At 35.4% G+C, this 22,544-nt stretch overlaps 3 protein-coding genes, 2 long non-coding RNA genes and 1 pseudogene across 8 annotated transcripts; 4 read left to right on the forward strand and 2 right to left on the reverse strand.

Annotated features, from left to right (window-relative positions):
• Positions 1-335: 335 nt before the first annotated feature.
• Positions 336-6,492, reverse strand: LOC122041833. Its single transcript, XM_042601662.1, has 5 exons — positions 6,331-6,492; positions 6,121-6,259; positions 5,912-6,028; positions 5,739-5,823; positions 336-837 (listed from the first exon to the last, which is right to left on the reverse strand). The coding sequence occupies exons 1-5, from the start codon at positions 6,432-6,434 to the stop codon at positions 674-676; spliced, it is 609 nt and encodes a 202-aa protein (XP_042457596.1). The 5' UTR covers positions 6,435-6,492; the 3' UTR covers positions 336-673.
• A 171-nt stretch (positions 6,493-6,663) lies between these two features.
• LOC122041835 lies at positions 6,664-8,566 on the forward strand. The gene is made up of 2 exons (XR_006129086.1): positions 6,664-6,918; positions 7,891-8,566. It is a non-coding gene; the product is annotated as an uncharacterized LOC122041835 (long non-coding RNA).
• A 683-nt stretch (positions 8,567-9,249) lies between these two features.
• LOC122041834 (60S ribosomal protein L35-4-like) lies at positions 9,250-15,534 on the forward strand. Of its 4 annotated transcripts, XM_042601665.1 has the most exons (5): positions 9,250-9,297; positions 9,473-9,608; positions 9,710-9,866; positions 13,605-13,830; positions 14,779-14,905. In XM_042601665.1, the coding sequence occupies exons 1-4, from the start codon at positions 9,273-9,275 to the stop codon at positions 13,683-13,685; spliced, it is 399 nt and encodes a 132-aa protein (XP_042457599.1). In that variant the 5' UTR covers positions 9,250-9,272; the 3' UTR covers positions 13,686-13,830; positions 14,779-14,905. The 4 variants fall into 4 exon arrangements, with proteins under 4 accessions (XP_042457599.1, XP_042457600.1, XP_042457597.1 ...); XM_042601666.1 differs by lacking the exons at positions 13,605-13,830; positions 14,779-14,905 and adding an exon at positions 12,422-12,478; XM_042601663.1 differs by lacking the exons at positions 9,250-9,297; positions 9,473-9,608 and having other exon boundaries at positions 9,728-9,866; positions 14,622-15,534.
• LOC122044800 lies at positions 11,743-11,846 on the forward strand (annotated as a pseudogene).
• Positions 15,535-16,996: 1,462 nt separating the features above from the next.
• LOC122041837 lies at positions 16,997-17,751 on the forward strand. Its single transcript, XR_006129087.1, has 2 exons — positions 16,997-17,116; positions 17,385-17,751. It is a non-coding gene; the product is annotated as an uncharacterized LOC122041837 (long non-coding RNA).
• On the reverse strand, positions 17,637-20,701 carry LOC122041836 (transcription factor ILR3-like). The gene is made up of 5 exons (XM_042601667.1): positions 20,424-20,701; positions 18,771-18,833; positions 18,583-18,660; positions 18,320-18,482; positions 17,637-18,146 (listed from the first exon to the last, which is right to left on the reverse strand). The coding sequence occupies exons 1-5, from the start codon at positions 20,537-20,539 to the stop codon at positions 17,874-17,876; spliced, it is 693 nt and encodes a 230-aa protein (XP_042457601.1). The 5' UTR covers positions 20,540-20,701; the 3' UTR covers positions 17,637-17,873.
• Positions 20,702-22,544: the final 1,843 nt, after the last annotated feature.

The following is a 22,544-nucleotide window of genomic DNA, read 5'->3' on the forward strand; positions in this document are numbered from 1 at the left end:
TCTTGTTACTTTCATCTATATTTTTCATGCAGGCTTTTTGTTTTCCCTTTTCGGTTGGTTCTAATATCTCGATCAACCTAGGATATCAGCTAAATCCTCATTAAAAAAAAAATAATCTAGAATCGAGCACAGGTGACAGTGCGTGAAAGACTAAGTGCAATAATATTACTGGATAAGATGATCATTCTAACACTAGTCGGAATTCGATAATTCAAATTGCATATATTTGTAGATTTAAATCATGCGCCTTTAGAATGAGAAATAGATCCGTAATAGTTTAAGTATTTATTAACGCATGGACATTATATATAAAAGAGACATTAAAATAGGAACCATTTAACCAAAAGAATAGCCCATTTATATGCTTCATACTAAAATTTAATAAATTCTTACAAAACTATGCCTATTGGAATGTAAGAGGAACGAACTACTTGAAAAATAACACAAGAAAGGGGAAAAGAATATGATGCACTAGTATCTCACAGAAAATAAAAGATTTAGATACAAAGTCTGATTTTAACAAAGAGATGAGTTGTAATGACGAAGATGAGGTTCTCTAGATGGTGAGGAGCTCATATGATGAAGGTTTTGCTCAATTGAGTTTGGTTTTATTTGAATATTCTTGGTTCCTTTGGCTTTGAATTGGAGAGGTTCTCTGTGTTCGATTATTAAGTCATGAATCTTTAGCCACCGCTGCTGCATCTTCTGTTTCTAAGCCTTTGTTTATCAGCAGCGGAAGGAATTTGGATAACACCACACCAAGAAGCAAACAGAGAAGAGCCGCTATTCCAATCCGCCAAGCATCGTGTGGAATCCCTAACATCAACTCGTCACAAACTGGAAAGGCAAGGAAACCTTAACAAGATTTTTTTTTTTTTAAAAAAAAAGACAACAATGTAGGAGTCACATTTTTGCAAAGCTGGGATTAAATTAAAGTTAGAAATACTGCATTGAGGATGTATGGGCAGCAATCAAGCACAAGGATAATGATTTTCTAGCCATCAATATCAATCTAGACAACATGTAAAGAGTTCCAGAGATAAACTGTTCATAGAAAAATTCAACTGTGTTTATAAGTTGATGAAATAAATGTACTGGAAGGGTCTTGTGTTGCTGCTGGAAATGGCTCTTCACAAGAAAAACAAAGCGTTGAAACTCAAAATAAGTGGAATTTCTCTCCATCCCATACACAATATCCTAGTCGACAACAATCAATCTACCACATCTAAATTATGTAATCTGAAGTTAATGCTATTATTTACCAATTAGCATGATTGAAATTAAATGCAACAGTGCCAACAGACGCTGGAAGTATATAAGGTTCAGTGTGGATTTTTCTTCAGCATTAAGCATTTAGTGCAAGAGACTGTAGTGTTCTGATTTGATATTTGATCCTTCTGGAAGGTAGTGCATCTGGCTTTGTTCTTAAAATTAAAGGTATTGTGAAGGTATATACATTTAGAAACATTAAGATAAATGGTTAGAAGACCACTTTGAGGTTTAAGAGCTTTTGAATAGAAAGAAAAATGAGTGTTGTAAATTATCTCTCTCTCTATGTGTGTCTGTGTGTGCTCATTTTATGGCACCAAACCCAACAATCCTGAGGAAGAAGATTAGATAATGTATCATCTATTACCAAAGAATATGCAAGATGATAATCAGTATGCGGAAGAGGATATATAGAATGTAATCCCTAGCTCCATTTTGATTTTTTTCACGATTTATTTTTTTGTTTACATTGGACAACTCAAGTGGCAGCTATCAGTTATGATAATCCACTTATGCCACTTGTTTACTATTTGCATGTTCCCCTGACTTATTTCGTACTTGTTTCCACTTCATTAGGGTGGCACCATATGAGTTTAACCACTACTCTTTACTATTTGCATATTCCCTTGCCTCATTTCATTTTTTCCCTTTCATTAGGCTGGCACCATATAAATTTAACCCAGATCTATATCTTACCATAAAATAAATATTTGTATGACTGCATTGGCCATTCAACTAAGGCAAGAGTTTAATATATCTAAAATTACAGATCCATATTAACAGAATAGGCAAAATAAGGAAAGCACATTGGAGGACAAACCCTCTATTGCTCGTGGTTGTCAATCGCAGTTCTAGTTTGGTGGGTTACAATACAATCTCACCTTATTATGGTGCTTTGGTATCATGACTCTAGGTTAGCATATTTGTCAAGGACGATAGGTAACAAAAAGATTGTCGATATGGCATTACTTACTATTTATTATATGTAAATAATAGTACTCAATTACTCATTACATCAACCTTTCAAATTTACCTTGATAATAACTGCATGATTACACGTACTACCTACTACCCACTACCTACTACCTATATTTATAATCTACAATTGTTAGCTTACAGAATTAACCTTATTTTACACTATAAATAAAAAAATATATTACTATTAGTATAAGTATTCTTACATTATCAGCAAAATAACAGCATTAACCCTATTTCAGCCATGAAGTTCATTCCTGGTGGAGTCAAATGAGGTTGTTGCAAAAGGGTGGGATAATCCTGAACAGAACCACATAAAACTGCTGAAGGCTTGAGAAGTCCACAACCTTTCTAAGCGCTCCTTACAGCACAGAAAACTTATGCAGACATAGTAGGGCCTATTGCTACTGGAAGTAGAGCCTCACTTCTCCTAAGACCAAGATCTTCACTCTCTCTTTTCTAAATGAAATCTTGTTATATCTTGTTTTATTAAGTTCTATACTTATTAAATCGTTACCTGAAACTGAACCTTCACAATCCACTCTCAACCCAATTCCTAACTATTCTCGTCCCCTTGGTGTTTGCAAGGACCCCTCCTACCTCGGCATTCTCTGCAGACCTAAGCCTCCACCCTTCACCACCTTCAATTTCTGCACCCTGTGAGATCTGACGAGATCTTCAAATATCGCCCTATGATAGTAAGCATCCTTCAACTTTCCTCTTCCTTGAAATTTCAAATTCACTATACTATAAAGCAGTCATGTTCAGTATACTGCCAAAAAACGGTGAAGAGCTTTTCAGCATGGTTGTAAGCATCATGTTGGCTTGCTACATATTTCCCCTCTTTAATACCTAATTTGCAAGAGAATAAGGAATCATCAGAACAAAAAAAACCCATTGTCTTCCTCTTCTCCAGATTAATTCCTCTTCACAGTGTTTCTCCTCCACACGGAGTGGCAATGAGTCAAGTAGGGGCATTAAAAGTTACACCCCAATGAAGAGAGGTTTCATTTTTACAATCACTTTTAGTCTTACTTGCCACTATAGTCACTTTTAATGATGTGAGATTATAAAGGTTGGGGTTGAGGGTGTCTGGGTGGAAAACTATAATTGAGGAAGTAACCCTGTATTATATTTATTCAATTATATACTTGTTATTTGATCCTAAAAATTTATTGGCCTCCATGCTTATTCTTCTTTGTGTATATTTATTGTCTACTACTGATAGTTGTAGTAAAAATATGAAATTGTGCATGCTCATTAAATTGAATAGAATATATAGGTGCTTTATTGTGTCTGTGAAATTTTGGATGCTTATAGAATATATCATGAGTAATTGTGCTAGTGCTTCTATGTGGTAATGAGTTTCGAGCATGTTTACATTTTGTTGTTAGATAGTTAACTTGTTATATGAGTTAAACATTTGTCATAACATGAAAATAAATTTAAAATTGAGTCATTATAATAAATAAAGTGAAGAGAAGTATAACTATGTTGTATATAACATCACATAAACCTCTAGTTGGCTTGTTTGCAGATTTGTGAGCATTATGTCAGCAGCACATTCAATTGATTGCAAATGAATGCGCATTTTCAGATTGTTGGTGAGGCATCTGTACTTGTGTTTGACCTCACTTGGTGGTGTACCTCCCTACAATGTTAGAGAGCAAAGGAAATCCAAAGGCCCCACTCTGATTCTATACATGAAACAGAAACATGTAATCTTACTTGAAGATAAGTGGGATTTTTTTAAAATATATATATATATATATATATATATATATATAATGATAAACTTACAGTGATAATTATGATAATGTTTCATGTGAAACCCTCCTTGTTGTTTACTTAAATAGTGTTACATTCTCACTCAGTTTTCCTAGCTGACATTACCTTGTTTCCTCCAAATTCTCTTTGGTGGATGCTATGATGAGTTAGTAGATGCTCTTAGGTGTATCTATTTCTGGATTTTTTGGAGCTTATCTTTAAAGAGATTATGGTGTTTGACTTGGCAAGTCTTACCTTACATGTTATGCTTTGGTATTTCACGGACATACTAAACAAAAGAATTAACTTGGGCCGTGAAAAAATCTAGATCTCAGATTATACAAAAATTTTACTTTCTCTTCCTATTTCTATCATCGCCATGCTTCGGACATTTTCCTAAGTTGGAATTGTTGGATCAGCAAGAAATCAATTAATTTTAAGCATCCCTCCAGTTCTGATTCAATTTCATTCATTTTTAATGAGATCTTTGTGAACTTTAGTTGTATTTATAACTTCTTAGGGCTCAAGCATACACCCAAGCTACCAACCCATATTGAATTAGGAATTGCTAATCATAATCTAACTCATTGAGCTCTATATGATCGGCCAAGTTTGACAACCATGCAAGTGCCAATATTGTAGCAAAGGTGATTACGCTCACCCCAGGCGCCTCTCACAACTCATTGCCAAGTTATGTGAAGGGAGGTAAATCACAGGGTCGGCTTATAGCCGGCCGCCAAGTGGCTAGAGGGTGGGAGGAGTTTTTTTTTTCCGAGAGCATGCACCCGTCGGGAATTGACCCCTTGCCCCATTATAGCAAAGTTGTCATCCTCTAGCCAACTGGGCACCGCCATGGGGATTGCAGTTGTTAATATTGATTTTGCTAAATGTTGTCAACTTCATAAAAAAAATATACATAAATGAAATAGTTAAAAGGCCTATAATAGAATGTTTCATCTGTTGAATATTAAACAATATTCGATTGATTGACCCAAGATTAACAACAAAAAGATTTGTCAAAGTCACTTCCCCTTTCTTTGTTTGTATTGAGAAAACCCCCATTTATAGATTCAAGATCCACATATATGAATTAGAAGGTCCAGATTAGTAGCTCCGCAACAGTTGAATTAATTGAAACCCTCATTATTGGAAGCTCATGATACTTCTAAGAGACTGAAATCCTTGATCAATGGAGGAATGTTACAATTTTGGTTAAAAAAAAAAATATCAGAGGGGATGATCAAACAATTCCACACTATGAGATAACAGCTTGAAAACTATTCAGTGGATGTTATCCTCAGCGAAGCAGGAAAGGCAAACTGCCAGAATAGAATTTAAACATAACATAAAACATGACATATATGATGCTAGAACTGAATAGAGTACATAGTTGAGAATTTTATATGCACCTTGACCACAAAACATAAAATGAACAAATAAATACATACATAAAGGGAATATCTTGAGGCATACATGTACTGTGAAAGTGAATGTAAGAAACTTAAAAAATCAAAACAAAATTAAACTGAAATATCATTAAATAAGATACTATTCATACGATCTAAAATTCAAAAACTTGATGACATTCTTTCATCAGTTAAACTTGAATAATAAATAGCAGTAGGAACTTTTAGGTCAATATACTTGCTCGTCATTATTCTCCCTCTAAACTACACATGTTATTAAGCTGCAAAACTAACAGAAAGAACAAACCGTTGAACTCATACCTATGTTATAGATGACCAGTTCTTGCTCTGGCACACTTTTCATGGCAATTACACCTCCATTTTCAACGGTTAAACTTACAAAAACCTGCATAACCAAATCATCTCATTAAACATGTTTTTTCAAAAATAAAAGTAAAAATTTAAAAGTTGATCCGAAAAGTATGACTAGTTACAGATTCCTCTTGATCAGCCTTGAAAATGAGTTTCTCTGTATCCAGCAATCTTCGATTCTTCGTGGACCGAAGTTCTAGCCTAGGCCTCTGTAACTGAATGGAAAATTTTGCGGGGATCTATTGCAAAGTTCCAAATGAGATTCAAACCATCAATTTAATTTAGATAAAGAAAAGGGAAATCGATGGATCATTAGGGAAATAGAACAAACAGATGCCGGGTACGATATCTTGACTTCATACGACGAGGATCTCCTGAGGCCAAGAAGCTCATAAGTGCGCCGACCGGAGCGGAGCGGCAAGGTTTCTGCTTTGAGTTCTATGCCAACATTAAGCGTCTTTAGATCGGCGCTGCAATGACCTAGGAACCGATGAGGACAACGATAACGGAAGGATTGTAATATGAAGCAGAGGAGACTGACTCGCGAGGGAGGGCGACGCAGGAGGCGACGAAGAAGAAGAGGAGGAAGGGAACCACTACGCAGTTGATCGGCGATGAGGAAGGCATCGGCTTCGGCGGCGACATCAAATTGAAACCGTTATGAATTCCGATACTAACATACCGTGCCGTTATCTTTCTCCACGCAGAAAGCGCTCGGTTAACGGCCTTGGCAGCATCGAACGAACACGCAGAATCCACATTTCAATCGAACGGCTATAAGAGAATATCGGCATGGGTATGAAGAAAGTAGCACGGCCTTGGTCCTTGGAGAAAATATACGGATCGGGTAGAGTCTTTATCGGGTTTGATTTTCACCTCTTCTAGTACCTTCGGCTCTTCCTTCGGAGCGAGCCCTCGTATCGCATGGTCTCTCTTCTCCACCGCGAGCCAAACTCAGATCTCTTCCCTTCGAAGCGTGCTGAACGCCATTCGAGCAATCCCTTCGCTTCGCAGTGACCCGTCCGCCCTCTTTGGAGAGGAGGAGGTACGATGGAGGTGGAATTTTCATCGAAATGCACGACCTCCCGCTGGTCTGTATGAGGAGAAGAGCCCCTCGTGGAGGAAGAAGGTTGGCTTCCTTGCCCAAGTAGGTTAGGTTAAGGATCCCTGCAACTATCATTTATGTATCAGTGAGATGATTGTTATTGATCTCTTCGACGAGTTCTTCCAATCTGCTTTTTTAAACTTCATGTAATTGATTCTCATTTTTTGTTGTTATTCCGTCTCAAATTTCATGTCATTGATCTTATCAATTTTCCTTAAATTCAGTCAGTTTTGGTTTCCTAATAAAGATAACCCTATGAGAATCCTACTGGATAGTTCAGCTTAAAGTTAAACAACGTAATTCCATCCAATTTCTCAAATTTTGGTTAGTTTGGACTATTTCTTAAATGTGACCGTATAATCAATGTTTCATCAAAAATAGATTAGAAATTAAATCATATATGCTTAACTCCATTCGGTGTTCTCAATGCTGAGGTCTTTAAATAACATCGTATATTCTGTTTACAGGTTGTTCCTTCTGTTTTGTGCATTCCAGATACCTGTTTACAGTCCTCAGACTATTCCTTATCGCTTGCAAAAAGGGAAAAATTGAAATTTAGATTCAAAAGATTTAATAGTTATACTTTTGTTGCATAATATCAGCATCTAAGGGAAAAATTGTAATTTAGATTCAAAAGATTTAATAGTTATAAGTTTGTTATATAATATCAGCATCTAAGGTTGGTTTAGCTTCTCTAAAAAGTTATGTTAAAGTGAATAGTAGGAAGAAACACCTAGAAATTCTACATTTACTAGCTTAACTCCTTCGAACTGAAAGGTCAAGATAGTTACTCCAGAAAAAAAATTTTTAAGTGAGTTCTACTTTTTAGTACTATAATTGGGCAAGGAAGTATTCTGTCTTTATGAGTGGTAGAAAAGAAACTAGTGAGCCTATTTTACTATGCTATAACATTAAATAGTTCTTTGATATACTGCATCTAATGAAAAAAAAAATGTTTGTCATGATGACACATTTTCTTTGGTTTTGTTATCTTAGCTCGCAAGAAGTTTATTTAGACTACTAAATACTCTGATCAATTACTTGGGAAATAATACAAAAGAAAGTGAAGACAATTGAGGGATTCAACCTGATGGAAAAACTGTCTTCAAGAAAGTGTTACTGAGAAGGTCAATTGTGAAACATCATCAACTTCTGGAGATAATATAGAGAATGGAAATCAAGAGGCAAAATCAAAAGATGAGGTGTCTACTTCTGCTAAGGTTTGATTGGACTCTGCTTATCTCTTTGTGATATCCCCCAGGCAGCTTTAGACATTTCTTCTTGTTCTTTTTCTCCCTACAAAAACAAGTCAACAACCTTGATTAAGTGAGGTCGGCCAAAACAGAGCAACTCTACTTGATCTCCGCTCCCAGAATTGCACCGGAGTGTAAGCAAGCTGAGCCTCCGCACCAGATTCGGCCGCCGCCGTCTTGCTGTTCTTCCTGTGGAAGAAAGTCAAATTTTTATGATGCGTATTTTTACTTCTCAAACACGAATCCAACGCGATCACAAATTTCATTTTGGCGGTTTATGTGAATAAGTGAAACATGTAGGGGTGGTAAAGCAGAGTTGAGTTCTGGGATATCTAAATTTATTTGATAAGTTAATTAAGTCCAACTGAACTTGTTTGAAATTTGTCTTAAGCTTTCAATTCAAGTTTTATTTGAGTTTAGTTCAGGTTTATTTAAATATTATCAAACTCTTAATTTAAATTCGATTGTTTGTTTAAAACTTTTATTGTTTGATTAATTATTGAATTTTATAATTGAAAGTTAATTTTTTTTATTTAGCATATTCATAAAAAATTTATTAATAAATATGATTTATGAATATTATTAATAAATATTATTCATGAATATTAATAAGTTGAATGCATATGTATTCAAATTTATTTATTTAATTTAATAATTTATTTAAATTTATTTATTTAATTTAATAATTTATTTAAATTTATTTATTTATAGTTAAAAAAAAAACATGCAGAGTTACCATGTTAACTTTTTGTTCTAATTGTGTCGTCTTCTTACTTTGGATTTCCATCCATCAGAAATTAAACATGGCAAAATAATATTCCTAAAATGACTGAAATTATTTGGACGACTCCACTGCCAAATGATTGTATGAACTGAAGGCAAATCCATGGTCGTGTCACTTGCACTAGTTGGAGAAACCAATGAAGAACAAATTGATTCGAATTCAGGAAATAGAAAATATAGAATGAATATTTCCTTTTAAAAATTAACATATTTAAAATGATCCAGTAGTTTATTCGGCCCAAATATATGTTTTTAATGAGTTTTTGTTCGAAGTGCTAGCAGTCCAATTAGGGTTTTCACACGAACGAAGCGAGGGGGAGGCAGGTAAGCTTTCGATTAAGGATGACAATGGGTGGAGCGGAGGCGGTTTGTCATCTCTATCCTACCCCGTCTTCATTTTAACCAGCACCATTCCTGAAAAATCGGGATGGGATTTTTCCCGCCCCCGAATCCGCGGAGAAAATTGTCATCCCTTTCTCTCTGTTTTTTTGGATGATTTGGAGGTGGATTCGTTCGATCTTTTTTGTGATCGTTGGTTGCAGCGAGGATTAAGGTCCATGAGCTTCGCGGGAAGACGAAAACAGAGCTCCAGAATCAGTTGAAGGAGCTGAAGAATGAGCTTTCCCTCCTCCGTGTCGCTAAGGTGACCGGTGGCGCACCCAACAAGCTCTCGAAGATGTCAGCATATCTCTCCTTTGTTTTTTCATTTGACATTTGCGTGCGTTTACTTTAGCTTTCTTATAGGTTCTCAAAATTTGGATCTTTGGTTTGTTTGACAGAAAGGTGGTGAGACTGTCGATCGCGCGTGTGCTGACTGTGATCTCGCAGAAGCAGAAAGCTGCGTTGAGGGAGGCTTACAAGAAGAAGAAGCTCCTCCCTCTGGATCTCCGCCCCAAGAAGACACGTGCCATCCGCCGCCGGCTTACCAAGCATCAGGTAACTCTTTTTCTTTGAGGTTTCTTCAACAAAACGTGAATAGAGTGAACTGGGCAAGGAATATCTCTGCGATTTCTATATCATGCTTGTGCCTAGTTAGTTTGCTGTTGATTCTGCTTTCATGTTGTGTTCAGTTACTTCTTTCTGTATGATTGTATTTTCTCCCTCAAATTTGAGTTTGGGTCTCTGATTAGGCAATGTGTTTTGCATGCCTGGGCTCTCGGAGAAAACATACATGCCTCAAAATAGGTCATGGGGAGCATCATTTGATGTTTAGAATGTAGTTCATTGTATTTTAAGTAATCTGCACAGTCTAATCTGCCTTTTAACTTAATATACATATTCATGTTTTCTTTCTTTTTTTTTTTGGTTGATTATTGCTCTCAGGGTACCGTCATTATTCTTTCAACTCTCCTTTACTATCCCCAATTACACTATTTCTCTTTCTCCTTGTTTGCCAACCAGCACGATGCCGTTGAAGAACTTCTCAATGAGTACAGCAATTGTCATTTTGAAATTTTGTGTAGCTAAATTGATCAGCCAAGCCTCTTCAATTGAATCATCCTTGGCTCTGCCTATTTTTTAAGCACTATGAACATATAGTAAATAGCTATGCTTTTTTAATGGATTGCTAAATTTAGTATGATCTTTTGTGATTTTAATAAATTTGGCACTATATTTTTTTCTTAACAAGTCCATATATATATATATATATATAATTTGGTAATAAATCCAGCACATTCTTGATTTTTAGGATCTGAATAACTTTTATTTCCAAAAAAAATCCTATATGGGTTTTTTGATTATTAGAGATACAATGGGGAGTCAAATGACTGATTATGTCATGTGGAATTAATAGTTGGAAGATATACTTTGAGAATTTCTCATTAAGGTTTTGTAAGGAGATTGCTTACAAAATTTATGTAAATGTGTAAGTTTGTTAAAGATAGAATACTATTAGACAGCTGAGATTTTGAAATCGAGTACTTTGTGCTTGATTTCACAGTTATCCTTAATTTTATCAGCAAAATCTCAGTATTTTGTGCTAGAATTTGTAGTTTTGCTTGATTTTATCAGTAACTATTAACTTGACAATCATTTGTGTATAGGATCCAGAGCAACTGAGCAAGAACAGGAATTTTTATAGAAGATATGATGATTCAGTAGTCTTGAGTGGGAATCCTACTCCATGTTGTCCCCTTCATTAATCATACTTGTTTGCACATGAGCCACCAAAGGCATTGCATGATAGTTACTGTGTTTCGACTATCACCTTTTATTTAGCCCTTGACATCTTTCCTTACCATGTTAGTGAGTGACAATTCTTTTTTTCAGTTCCTCAAATCATGCTCCGAACTCTCAAAAGAAAGAGACAATTAGAAAATGATTTGTTATTGTTAGTCTTGGGCTTTTTTTTGGTTGCATTTGAAAAGGATAGTCACATTTTTGTTCTTTGATCCCTGCCATGTGCTCTATTGCACTTAAGTTCTTGATGCTCTATTCCATGATTTCCATCCTTACCATTGTCTCGTATCATACATTGGAAATCACATATCTTTCGATGCCTCTTTGAGTAGCCATGTGGTGGCGAAAGCTCTATTGCCATCTGGCTTAGTTAGGGGGCTCACAGAAAAACTGAAAAGGGAAGTTTTCTCCCTGCAAGACCTTTTGAGGGGATTCCATCACTCATCTCTATGTGGTATCCACAAGCAGCCTTGAACATATTTTATTTATTTATTTTAAATATAACTACCCATATGTCTAGTATCTCAGCACATCATCTGTTAAGGATCAGAGAGTGTTTCCTTGGTAAGAGCTAATCCTGTGTTTACATTGCCTCTTTGAGTATCCATGTGGCGGCGAAAGCTCTTGTGCCATCTAGTTTAGTTAAGAGGCACACAGAAAAGTGAAGGTTTAGGCCTTTTTTGAGGGGACTCTGCTTATCTCTTTCTGATATCCCCCAGGCAGCCTTAGACATTTCTTCTTGTTCTTTTTCTCCCTACAAAAACAAGTCAACAACCTTGATTAAGTGAGGTCGTGTCATTTGGCACGGCTAAAACAGAGCAACTCTACTTGATCTCCGCTCCCAGAATTGCACCGGAGTGTAAGCAAGCTTTTGGTGCAATTCTGGTGCGGAGGCTCAGCTTAAACACCACCTATAAATGCAAAGTTCAATTCAACTCAAATAATTTTAAGAAACTTAAACATGTCAAAGAAAGTAGCACGAACTTTGTGATGTGGATTGGGGATCGATTGGGGAGCTAAGATAACACCACCTATATCTTTGTGATATCGATGTGGGTATGAAGAAAGTAGCACAGCCTTATAGCCATTCGATTGAAATGTGGATTCTTCGTGTTCGTTCGATGTTGCCAAGGCCGTTAACCGAGCGGCCTTGGAGAAAATATACGGATCGGGTAGAGTGTTTATTGGGTTTGATTTTCTGCGGTAAGCTTTCTCTTCTAGTACCTTCGGCTCTTCCTTCGGGCGAGCCCTCGTATCGCATGGTCTCTCTTCTCCGCCGCAAGCCAAACTCAGATCTCTTCCCTTCGCAGCGTGCTGAATGCCATTCGAACAATCCCTTCGCTTCGCAGTGACCCGTCCCGTCCGCACTCTTTTGAGAGGAGGTATGATGGAGGTGGAATTTTCATCGAAATGCACGACCTCCCGCTGATCTGTATAAGGAGAAGAGCCCCTCGGGGAGGAAGAAGGTTGGCTTCCTTGCCTAAGTAGGTTAGGTTAAGGATCCCTGCAACTATCGTTTATGTATCAGTGAGATGATTGTCATTGATCTCTTCGACGAGTTCTTCCAATCTGCTTTTTTAAACTTCATGTAATTGATTCTCATTTTTTGTTGTTATTCCGTTCAAATTTCATGTCATTGATCTTATCAATTTTCCTTAAATTCAGTCAGTTTTGGTTTCCTAATAAAGATAACCCTATGAGAATCCTACTGGATAGTTCAGCTTAAAGTTAAACAACGTAATTCCATCCAATTTCTCAAATTTTGGTTAGTTTGGACTATTTCTTAAATGTGACCGTATAATCAATGTTTCATCAAAAATAGATTAGAAATTAAATCATATATGCTTAACTCCATTCGGTGTTCTCAATGCTGAGGTCTTTAAATAACATCGTATATTCTGTTTACAGGTTGTTCCTTCTGTTTTGTGCATTCCAGATACCTGTTTACAGTCCGCAGACTATTCCTTATCGCTTGCAAAAAGGGAAAATTTGAAATTTAGATTCAAAAGATTTAATAGTTATAAGTTTGTTATATAATATCAGCATCTAAGGGAAAAATTGTAATTTAGATTCAAAAGATTTAATAGGTATAAATTTGTTATATAATATCAGCATCTAAGGTTAGTTTAGCTTCTCTAAAAAGTTACAGTTTGGTCCTAACATTTCAAAAGGGCCAAGGTGAAACTTTCTGTTAAAGTGAATAGTAGGAAGAAACACCTAGAAATTCTACATTTACTGGCTTAACTCCTTTGAACTGAAAGGTCAAGATAGTTACTCCAGGAAAAAAAAAAATCTTAAGTGAGTTCTACTTTTTAGTACTATAATTGGCTCAGGAAGTTAAAGCGAGGAAGTATTCTGTCTTTATGAGTGGTAGAAAAGAAACTAGTGAGCCTATTTTACTATGTATAACATTAAATAGTTCTTTGATATACTGCATCTAATAAAAAAAATGTTTGTCATGATGACACATTTTCTTTGGTTTTGTTATCTTAGCTCGCAAGAAGTTTATTTAGACTACTAAATACACTGATCAATTACTTGGGAAATAATACAAAAGAAAGCGAAGACAATTGAGGGATTCAACCTGATGGAAAAACTGTGTCTTCAAGAAAGTGTTACTGAGAAGGTCAATTGTGAAGCATCATCAACTTCTGGAGATAATATAGAGAATGGAAATCAAGAGGCAAAATCAAAAGATGAGGTGTCTGCTTCTGCTAAGGTTTGATTGGATCCTTTTTCCTGCTTGATATGTTGTTTATTAGTGGATTTATAAGGTCTAAGTACTTAATTAATATTGAAATATGACTATTGTCTATGTTGATGCTAGTTTTAGAAGGTCTACATTGCCTTTAGTTGTATCTTGACATTATGACATAAATATTATTATGTACTTGATAGGAATTAAATTATACTGCTTCTGTTCATCTGTTCTTAAGTCCATGCTTTGTGTAGGTTAAGATTACATGGGTTATTAAATATTATACCAGTATCTTTTTTGGAAATTGAATTTAGTGAACAATTGTTGGCTCTTGAATTCTTTTTGGGGTTCGACAAAGAGGATAAATGGATGAAAGAACAATTTACAAATTTAGTAGGAGAAGCAACTATTAAAATGTATCAGCAACCATCTAAATGATTTGGAAGTGAGACTACAAGAATAATATATATTTTTTCCTTTTTTGGCAATTTATGATAATTATGTTAAAGTTCAGAAACTAAATTAGATTTTAAAATAAAACTCACAGATATGTAATTGAAAATTTACTTATAATTTTTAGATATGTCAAGGAGTGATGCTAACTCATCTTAGCATTAAATTTAGTTTATAGGAATAATAAATTTTAGGTTTGATTTAGTTAAATTAGATCTATATCTGTTTCTTCAACAATGATACCATTACTTTGATATGTTCATTCTTATTCAAAGATGATGTCCTATTTTTGTCCCATTACAGTTATGATTTATTCTTCATTTTTCCATTTACCAATCGGCCTTTCCTTGGTATATTAGATGATGAAGTTAAGTGGGCCAAGATGGAAGAGAAAAGGTTTTGTAGATATTGCTCGTGGAAATCCCATGTCAAAAATTGTTCTTCGATTGCAAACTTCTCTAAAACAATCAAAAATTAATGCAACTTTATCAGGCTGCATTGTTTTTGTGACAGTAGAAGCAGAGGCAGGTGAGCTGCTTGAGCAAGCCTCATTTGGCAAAATCTTCACTTCTCAAGACGACAAACAACATTTTCAATTCAATCTAGAAGAGTCTTTCTATTTGTATCATGCTCTAAAATGCATCAAGATTGTGCGAGATGATGAAGCTCCCTTAGAGGAATTAGAATTATGGAAAAAAATCACTTCTGAAAGGAAAGGGTTCCCTGAATTATACAAGGCATATTCTCATTTAAGATCCAAAAATTGGGTGGTTCGCTCAGGAACTAATTATGGTGTAGATTTCATTGCTTATAGGCATCATCCTGCACTTGTCCATGCTGAATATGCGGTGCTTGTTATACCTGAGAAAGATAGCAATGCAAAAATTGATCGTTTAAGCTCATGGCCTGGCCTTTGTTGCCCTCTACGATTAAGTGGATCAGTTGCCAAGACATTGTTAGTTCTCTATATTATGGGCTGTTGCAATAGCAATAAGAGTTCAATGAGTTGCTTGGAGGAATTCACTGTGGAAGAGCGAGTTATAAGACGATGGGTTCCTGAGCAATCTCGAGAAGGTTAGAGCTTTTTTTAATAGATCAAGCTGATTAAAAAACTAGTGATCGTGTCTTCTTTACCTGAAAATACATTGGCTAATGAAATGACTTGGTGCATATTTACATGGAAGTGTACAAGAAGTTTAAACTTGAAACACTGTAGAGTTGAATTGTAACAATTTTCTATATTTTAATTTTTAATTACTTTTAGTTGCAATATTTGTTCTACTTTTGTTTGTTCAAACATCTGAAGCCTTCACACTTTTGTTCATAATGTTACACTTTCCAATCTCTCAATATTGCTCCTCAATTCAGTACTTTAACTTTGCATCACCCTCTTATGGTCAGTTCCACAAAAGGAGAATGCATTTTGTATCTTCTAGAGACAAATTGCTGGCAAATCTACACGAAAGGAATGATCACTTTGTAGGATAGTGTTTACTTGTTTTTCAAATTTTATTATACTAGTTAGTGTTTACAATAGACCTTCTACGTCTCATTAGTGAGAGTTTCATATATCGGTTGCCTTTTTTTTAATTGTTGTTTATACACTTCCGTGAAAAATTGACTCTGCTTAGCCGAAAGTGCACTTATTTGCTAGATGGATATGTAAAAAGTCATATTGTAATTTGTGTAAATAAGATCTAAAAGTGCACATTTCATTATATACACAGGGCATCTATTATCATCTTAATTCTTCTCTTCTGAAATATTGTTGAGATTAGGGGTGTAATCGAGTTGAATTGAGCTGAACTCTTAATATTTGAATTTGGCTTGTTTATAATCGAACTGAGCTCGAATTTTATTTAACAAATATATTCATGATTCATGAGCTTATTCGAACTTTAAACGAACCTAAATGAATTTAATAAATATAAATTTAAATATTCGTTAAAAAGTAAATTACATATTTAGAAAATATTATAATATTCTTATTAACATTTATAATTTTATTCTAATAAATAAATTTAATATATTTGTTTATATTTTTTAATAAGTAGAGTATAAAAATTTATAAATTCAATATCAAAATTATTATTTTTTCATTTAAAAATTGATTCATGAACTTAACGAACATGTTTACGAGTCGAATATTATGAAGTTTGAGTTTGATTTATTTATTTTAACGAGTCTCATTAAACGAGCTCAAATGAACTTTTATCAAATTGAACTTCAAATAGTTCGTGAGCGACTTGGTTCATTTATACCTCTAATTGAGAGTACCGTTGGCATTTTTCAGAAATATCAAGTTCCCTAATGGGATGACTGTTTCATCAGGTTTTTCGTGTGATTTTCACTGTAATGATCCAGCAACTGGTAAATAACTCTGTTTAGTATCATGAAAATACTATATATGTAAATATCTTATTTTATAATATCTTGTCCTATATATATTAATAGCTTTATTTTAGCTATTAACTTTTTGCTTTTCAAAACTAAAACAAGTAGGTAAAGATTTCGTTTTTTGTTTCTTTTTTTTTTTTTTTTAAATTATTTGGAGCTTCATTGAAGCCCACCTATCTTATTGCAACTTGCAAGGTCACTATATCCGATTCAGTGTAAGGTGCAAAATCAATAATGCATTATGTTGTTTTATTTTTCATAAACTCCAATCTCCTTGGAACCATTGTAAAACATCAGATTATCATATTTATTCATTAAGAATGTCTACTTCTATTTGCCTTGCTCCAGCACTAAGCTGTTTTTCATGTGGTTCTTTATGCTGAGTCAGTGTCACGAAGATGATCCTACACAAACTTCATTGATGTCTGGACTTCCAACAAGACATTCTTTTCCCTGAGTGAGTTCTCTCTTTAATTTGTTCTTGATTAATTAATAAATGGCAAATATATGGTTGGTAATAGTTTAATTCTATGCTTGAGTTGATGTGAATTTCATTTCAGCCAAATTCATTATAAAATAGAAATGAGTAGAATTAGTTTTCTCTTTTCTATTTCATTCTAAATAAACAACTAGTGCTGGTCATTTTATTTCATTCCTTTCATTGTGAATAATGGCGTGGATCAACTGTGGTATTGATTAGTTAAATCTCATCCATTTTGGTGCAGTCCCGGCGCCCGCCCTGCCACCGGACTTCCCGCCTGACTCGACGCCATCATTTACGTTCCTTCAGCCTTTCTTCTTGTCACCACCACCGGCGCCTCCGACAGGTGCAGCGGGCTGCCATCGGGCTGCGATGGGATTGACACTAGCGGCGCTTTGGATTTAATTGATTATATTTAAATGTATTGGTTATGTATATCTGAGAGAAATAATCTAATTTTTCCTAGCAAATTTGTTTATTTTGCAGATCATCTCTCTAAGAAATATCGATTGATATTACATTGAAATGAAGGATTCTCCACATAGAGATGGCAGAAGCTAGAATCAGAACTTACTCAGATCTAAAGCTTCCTAACCACTTAACCAAAACCCAAAATCATGAAGCAAACATACATAGGCAGCGGATTCATCGAAACTACAATCAGAAACTAACCTTGTTAGCCCAATGTGTAAGAGGCTACAAGAAGTTTTCTTGAACCTGATCCACCTGCTGATTAAGCAACAGGCGGGCAGTTATCGGCATCCTGTGACGTATCGACGTCAGAAGGTGGCATGTATTGCCACATTGGGAAGCCGGGGAAACCGATGATGGGAACCATGAGCTTGTGTCCGGGCGGCGCTTGTCCTTGGGCTGCAAAGGGACTGGGCACCATGGGTGGTTGAGGCACATAGCTTGGTATCGCATTCAGAATCTTTACTTGCTGCTCGAGACTTTCCTTCTCTGCCTTTAGCCTCTGCTTCTCATCGCGAAGCTCGTTCTTCTCATCCTGCTTGTCATGAACATAATGATGATGATACCTAATTTCTTTATGATTGCAAATGATAGAACCAAAAAAAATATCAGAAAAACTAATCGTAGAACAAATCTCCTATTCAGATTCATGAAACTATCAATACCACATAGACAAATCGAGATAAGAAACACAGAGAGAGAACAAACTTTCAATTCTTTTATCTTTTCCCGGAGGCTTTCATTTGAATCTTTCAGCTTCTGTGCTTCATTGTGCAGTTGAGTCACCAATTGAACAGCGTCGTTTAAAATAGCAGCTTTGTCTGTCTTTGGTGGATTCACGGGATCAAGAACCGAACTTAATTCCAAGAACCTTAAATTGAGAAAGAAAAAACTTAAAAAATCTGGATGCATATCTAAAAAGGACCGTGAATCCTGACAAGAAACAATCATGAATCATTGACAAAACTAACCTATCATTCAGCCTTTCCCTTCTCATCTTCTCCCTACAGGCTTTGGAGGAAGGTTGACTAGAGGACTCTGATCTCATACTGCAACTCATAAAATACTTTGCAATTACAAAACCAACATGATATATTGAAATTTATGTATTAAGCAGACTAAAACATGATCTATAAACTCAGAATGAAGGACCACTAACCGTTTTGCAGAGCCAGGTTCCTTAAGACCGGCAGAATTTAAAAAAGAACTGTCCATATCCACACTGCAAAAGAAAAATAATTGTTAAAAAATACAACAGTAAAATTTAATGTAGAGATTAAGAAGAGGCCAATTGTTAGTAAAATGATACAACAGTGACAGCCAGCTCGTAATTTCGACTCATTTCAAAAAGGACTTCCCTCTTTGGGAGGTCAGCAGCATATGAGAAAAAAGAAGGATAAAGGAAAGAAAGAGAGAAGAAGAAATAAAAGAAGAGGAACAGGAAAGAAGAAAAAGAAGGGAAAGAGAGAAGAGAGGACCGTGAGAATTGCAAAGGAGAAGAGGGAAGAAGAAGAAGAAGAGAAGCATAAGAATAAGAATAAGAAAGCGAAGAAAAAGAAGAGGTCTGTGAGATTTACAGAACAAAATAGTGAATGAAAGAGGGGCAAAAGAAAACAGAAGAAAAGGGAAAGGAAAGAAGAAAGGAATTCAGGACTATTGGAATTTAGGGAAAGAGAAGAAATGATATGTTTGATCATCAATAGTGTAAATCTAAATTGGTAATCATCATGATAACAATATGTTTTATATTTTATTATAGATTTTCACCTATAATAATATCAGGACATGATCATGGATATTTAGCAGCCTCTAAATAATCAGGACTAGGTCATGGATAATTAGCAGATTCTAAATAATTGACAGTTGGAAACACACGGTCTGTTGGATCAAGGATGGCAAATTTTAGTAATCCATATCTTGACAGAGAGCTAAGGTGAAAAAACAGTCAGGCAAAGAACCAGTCTTCATGCATAGCTCGAAGATAGTAAAAAACTTTGTGCAAGTAAACAAGAAAAAAAAAGACTGAGAAGAAGTTAAAACAGGGGAAAAAAGCAACATCAGGATTTAAATGATAAGATGGATCTAAAACACTCTGGTGCCAATAGGATAACCAAGGAATCATTTGCAAGAACACCTTTTGTAATTATATTTTAATATTCATCTTGAAATACAAGATATAGATATGAATTAGTTCAAGTGGTACAGAAGTGCTGGGCATATCAATTCCAAGTGGGTTAAGAGATAGGACCATTGACTATTAAATAATATAATGTATTCTAATATTCTTCAAACCACAAAAAAATCTAACAGGCAACAATGTCTGATTTAGCAATAATTTTTCATGTTTTCCATTTTCTCTTAAACTATGTCGAAAAAGAACGGATAGCCACACAATCTAAAATCATGCACTAATGAAATTATTGGAGACAAAGTTTATTAAAGGATCGCCACAGTTGTCAATCAAAGATAACCAGCCTTAATATTAGCAAAAACAGCAGAACTGTAAAACAAAAACCACTTATTGAAGAAAGAAAATAAAAATCTAATTTTTCGAAGAAATAAAGCAAGAGAACGAAACCCCAAGCCTTCGATTTGAATACACTTCACTAAGAATCGCCGCAGTTGCCAATCGAAGTTAACCCGGTTTAATATTAGCAAAACAGCAGCAATTGCAAATCAAATGAACCCAATTATTCAAGTAATACTGCAAGAATTTAAAAAAAAAATCTAATTTTTCGAAGAAAATAAGCAAAGCTCGTATTCCTTGCCCTATTACCAAGAGATCGAAACCCCAAACCTTCGACTCGAATACCTGATATTGGAAACAGGGTCGAGGCCCTGAGGAGCCCAATAAAACCCTCCATTGTCAGGGATATCGTCGATCAGCGAGCAATCGAGGAACCAATTAGCGTTATCGGAGGAGCCCATCCCCCCTATTCACCGCCCAAGCCCAAATTCCTGCTGAAGGATTCCGACAACAACGCGCCGCAGGGGCAATTGCCTCGTCTCCTCTCGTTGAGATCTGGTCCCCGCCCCCTCGTCGTCTTTGAGGTTGTGACTGGCGAAAATTATTAGCGGAATTTCTTTAGGGTTCATGTTTCGATGAGAAAGGATGACGTGGCGTAAGGATATGCCGATAAAGTCTATCCAATGAGATTTCTTTTCCCACCCAGCATCACTTCCCTTAAATAGAAAATAAATAATTAATTAGTACCGGGCATAGCGCTGTATTTAAGCCATAATAAATAGAAGTGCATATGACGATCAATTTAGGAACATAGAATTTTTTTATTATATTTTTTATTTAGAGAAAAAAAATCTGTAAATATAAATTAGAAAATGCACGGACGACCGCAGATATCTAGATGACAACTTGAATATTTTACTGTAACATTATAACCTCGGGGACTGTATATATAAAGATTATAGAGATTATAGAGACGAAAAAGATTATCGATGATTTACTATAGTATTTCTACGCAAATGATGAAAAATTTTATGAGACTAAATTAATCATCTTTAAAATTAATTAACATAATATTCTAAATTTGGCAAATATGCCTTAGACTTATATTTACTATGCGGGTTGTGCCTAATTAAAGACATTATTAGACAAATTGAACGTGTTAGGTTGAACAGCACAATATTGCGAGGGTTTAGAAGTAGATCAGAAATCGTAAACTCTAAAACCCTACTTAGTGCTTAAGTTAATATCGATCCAAGTAGCTGAGAATGTTGCAACCAAGTAATGCTCATCTTTTCTATGTCTAAACTTTTGCGAGTTGTCATCTCATTGTAGCTCTTACTATCCTCGTTGTTGTTCTACTCAATATTCAGCTTAACGTCGTTGAAACTGACTAAAAATTTCAATAGATTATACCGAGTTTGTGGTAGATATATATGTACATAGTTGCTGACATCAACAACAAATTGGTCAAAGGTTAAATAGTTTTGTTGCTGACATCAACAACAAATTGGTCAAAGGTTAAATAGATTTTTTAAAAAAAGTTTTTAATACCTATGTGGTGACAGATTTATTATAAGGAAATATAGATAAATTTTTATGAATATATATTTTTGAAAAAAAACTCTTTCTATTATTTTAGCTACTGGTAAATTAATTTTATAATTTATATTCCTTCACATAACCTAAGGACGGGATATGAGAGACGCTTGAGATGAGTGTAATTATTTTTTACTAAATTGAATAGTATTTTTATTTGCATCCGGGGCTATGGTGCAGTGAAAGGGTATCAAGCTGTCACCGAGGTAACTACGGTTCGATTTTAAGATACGACATATTTGTAAGGATTTTTTCTCTAAATAGGATGTGCAACTATGGGATGCTGAGCTTTTGGACTACCCGCTGTGAGTGCATCTCGATTTACCCTGACGACCAATGAGAAACTTTTGTAGGGCTGAATTGATCGTTCTAGGTTCGGTGTCACTTGAGTCATCATTTTTTTAATAGTATTTTTTACTACAATAAAATAGTATTTTTTTTCAATTCTCGATGGACACATGCCCTAAGGAAAAAAAAAAACTCTTCCCACCCCTATCCAACTTGACGGTCAGCTATAAGCTAACCTCATGATTTACCTCCCTTCACATAACCTAGGGACGACTGTGAGAGGCGCTTGGAGTGAGTGTAATCACCTTTTGCTACAATTGAATAGTATTTTATTCCCCAAGTTCGGTATTACCTGATCCTGTCCGAACCAGGGGTCAACGAACGCTGGGGATGTGGCGCTCCCTGCTAGATCCTCGAGTGCTCCGGCGAACCTGCAACAAAACCGAGCCGGGAGGAGTGTCCCGCCGACGGCCCTCCGACGCTCAAGTCAAGCGAAGGAATAGATGAAAGTGGTTGCCGGATGAAGACTCGCATACCTCCGGTTGAAGAAGTGGAGGCCTTATATAGACTTCTGAGGAGGCT

Source organism: Zingiber officinale, chromosome 2A (genome assembly GCF_018446385.1).
Source record: "Zingiber officinale cultivar Zhangliang chromosome 2A, Zo_v1.1, whole genome shotgun sequence".
Lineage (NCBI taxonomy): Eukaryota > Viridiplantae > Streptophyta > Magnoliopsida > Zingiberales > Zingiberaceae > Zingiber > Zingiber officinale.